Source organism: Squalius cephalus (assembly GCF_949319135.1).
Source record: "Squalius cephalus genome assembly, chromosome: 4".
NCBI classification, from domain to species: domain Eukaryota; kingdom Metazoa; phylum Chordata; class Actinopteri; order Cypriniformes; family Leuciscidae; genus Squalius; species Squalius cephalus.
Window position 1 is genome coordinate 19226949 of NC_137125.1, and position 3251 is coordinate 19230199.

Here is a 3251-nt window from a genome sequence, read left to right on the forward strand (position 1 = left end):
TAACTATAAAGTTACATGCACCCCTGATTATAAGAGCATCTCCAATATTGCTCTATTTATATTAAATTGAACTACAATGTTATTCATTAAATTAGTTATTTTGATAAAAACAATTTTTATAAGCTAAAAATGCTAACAAATTAATTTCTGCCGTACTACACTTCCTTTGCATCCATTTAATCATAATAATAAGTTTAATTATTAAAAATATTATGGTTTAATTTTGTATTGTACATTTAACTATAAAGGTTGCAAAATTTGTAGTGTCAATATTTCTTAAAAATTCAAATTTTATACCACAAAACTATTTCCTTTCTGCCATACTACACTTCTTTTGCATGTTAGATTTAAGAATTAGATTTAATATGTCTTCATTTTGTATTGTACCCATTTCTTTTTGTTTCATTTTGAATTGTAAATTTTTTGGTTTCATTTTGTATTGCACATCTCAGTATGAAGATTACAAAGTTTGGATTTTCCCAACAGTGATGACACAGTTGGGAAAATTCAAGTCCAGCCCAATCCAAGATTTATAGATCTAGCTGGATGAAGACTTGATATGACTGAACTGAGCAAACCAGAGAGGTAAGAGACTAAAATCACCTCTATATTAATGCTAATCTAAGTCTTATCGGTCTGTGTACAGCGATCACACTTTACCTATGGAGATCTTATTGAGTGTGCAATAAGCTGCTTTGGATAGAAAAGCATTTTCTAAGTATTGTCCAACTATGTTTGTGTTCAGCTCTGTAATGAAGCTTATTCTTGCTGTGCTGGTTTTGGTGAATGAGGCCCAGGCGGAGTGGTACAACTTCCCAGGAGAAGCCATTGAAGGTCATTTATTTTTTCCTTTTTACCTCCATTTACTCTTTTAACTCTAAATTGAGTCAAATTGTTGGCATATATGAACTATTTTCACCGTTTCTTGCAGGTGCAAATGACATGTTGGATGCCTACCAGGAAATGAAGGATGCCAACTGGGTAAACTCAGACAAGTATTTCCATGCACGTGGGAACTATGAGGCTGCAAAAAGGGGTCCAGGAGGCATGTGGGCAGCCAAATTTATCAGGTACGTACAAAATCATACTGACTGTGGCAGATTTGATAACTCTATTCCTTATAAGCACTTAAATTGAGTAATAATGAATTTTCCCTCACACTCTACAATGAAACAGCAGCTCATTGTGCTATTAAAATGGATGTTTAAATGATTTTCGGGAATTTCGAATCATTTATGTTAATGATGTGTGCAGTGATGCAAGAGAGTTTATTCAGTATTGCCAGGACAGTGGCAATACTGATTCTGAAGCTGACCAGAAGGCCAATCACTGGGGGCGTAACGGTGGAGACCCCAACCACTACAGACCCAAAGGTCTTCCCGATAAGTACTGAAAACAGAAAACCTCTGAAATCGTCAATGCTTCCAGGATCTTTTTTTTTTTTTTTGCTCAAAAATTGCTAGATTAAATTTTTCATAACAAATATAAAAGCAACACTCTCTTTCACTCTCTTTTTACATCTTGAGGATTATCATTAAATAAATCTGCAGTCCCTAGTGAAGAAATGTATACTTAAGCACAATTTATTCATATGTTCTTTGGTATAACTAAATGTATTTATGCCACACTATAAATTGTTTGTTAAATTGGAACAACTAATTTTGTACTAAATGCATTTTAGTTGTCCGAAAACTCAACTAAAGTAGTATTTAATATACTTGTTTGTGCTAGCGTGTACGTGAATTTCTTTCACCATTTCAATCTGACTATATGTTGTTTTCTTTATTTGTCATAATAACATATCTTTACTTTTGTAACTACTTTCTGTATGTATGTATGTAAAGCTGCTCTGCAACCATGCTAAATTGTGAAAAGTTCTATAGAAATACATTTGAATTTAATTAAACAATACCTGATATTCAAAGTGTGGTTAAATTATTGACAAGGTAAAGGTCATAATTATATATATATATATATATATATATATATATTAAAAAAACACACAACTTTTTTCAACTCAAAACATTTCCTGAACTTTTATCTATACCATTTTTATACTCAACAAGAACTCAAATACAGTTCATTGTACATTTACAAGATCAATCAACAGAGGATTAAACAAATAAATTACTTAAGTAGTACGTAAATATTTAACAAACTAATGGTTTTATTAGCAAATTGCTCAGTTATATTTGCACCGTAGGCAAAAGTTGTGTTTGGAAATTCTGCCCTTACAGCACCTGTTAGCAGAAACAAACTAGATGTTTCAGTTCATACTAAACATTTTAATTGGTTCCCTAGTGAATACAACCTATACAAAAATGTATTTAAAATAATTTCACAGTAAATATACTACAAATCCACTAACATATTTACTGACATATCGCTTGAGACTTACTGACATAAATATTATGATTAAACTTTATGTGGCAGATGGTCAGGTAGGGGGGAAAGTTAGAAAATACACAAAGGGCCAAAGATCCTGTAGTAAATATTTGACTACTCCACCTACACAAGTGCACACAGGTTCGTTGCCAAAGGCAGGGTGAACAAGGAGACGTAAAAAAATAATAAAAATAAAAATAAAAATTTTTTAACTCCTTTGTTACCACTGGGTGGCTTTATTTGTCAGGTGGTTAGACGCAAACCTTGTGCTAATTACTTTAATAATTTCCAGGGAGCAAGGAGCAGACCGCTCAATTTATTAAACTGCGGTCTGAAAACGACCATTTATTTACCGGGGTGAAAAACTCCGCCAGCGTGGCTTGGAGGAAAGACAACAGTTGTAATATTTGCACTAGTCTGTCTCACTTGTGTATTATAATAAATATCACTCACCCTATAAAGCCCACAACAATAAGAAAAGCAGTAGATGATGCAATGGGTTTCACTTTTATGTGTTTTTGTAGTGTTGTCATGCAAGATATGTCTACAAAGGTTTTAACCACATTTGAGTATCCAGAAATATGATTTCTAAACTATTTTCAATGCATGTCCTGATGTGTCATTTTTCAGTGTTAACAATGCACTAATGTTAATATTTCATTTGCACCCCTGTGTTATAATTTTTCATAAGTATCCTTTTCTGCTTTTTTAGAGCAATTCTGGAGAAAATGAGGCTGCAGGGGAAGGTAACCCCAATGCAGGCAAATAAAAAATGGGACAACTTAAAAACAAAATGCAAAGTAAGAAAGTTAATACAGACATCTTTGCTGAAATGTATTGTGCTGTTGTTGTTAACATGCCATGGT

General features: G+C 32.8%; 1 protein-coding gene across 1 annotated transcript; it reads left to right on the forward strand.

Moving 5' to 3' along the window:
- Positions 1–565: 565 nt before the first annotated feature.
- On the forward strand, positions 566–1921 carry LOC307157911 (serum amyloid A-5 protein-like). The gene is made up of 4 exons (XM_079869903.1): positions 566–585; positions 746–834; positions 932–1070; positions 1255–1921. The coding sequence occupies exons 2-4, from the start codon at positions 753–755 to the stop codon at positions 1391–1393; spliced, it is 360 nt and encodes a 119-aa protein (XP_079726029.1). The 5' UTR covers positions 566–585; positions 746–752; the 3' UTR covers positions 1394–1921.
- Positions 1922–3251: the final 1330 nt, after the last annotated feature.

Bases quoted from the DNA above. Each gene is read 5' to 3' on its own strand.
- LOC307157911 (XM_079869903.1), top strand. From the start codon at position 753: ATGAAGCTTATTCTTGCTGTGCTGGTTTTGGTGAATGAGGCCCAGGCG. The intron at 835-931 runs GTCATTTATTTT...CGTTTCTTGCAG, and splicing joins CCCAGGAGAAGCCATTGAAG to GTGCAAATGACATGTTGGAT. The intron at 1,071-1,254 runs GTACGTACAAAA...TGATGTGTGCAG, and splicing joins TGGGCAGCCAAATTTATCAG to TGATGCAAGAGAGTTTATTC.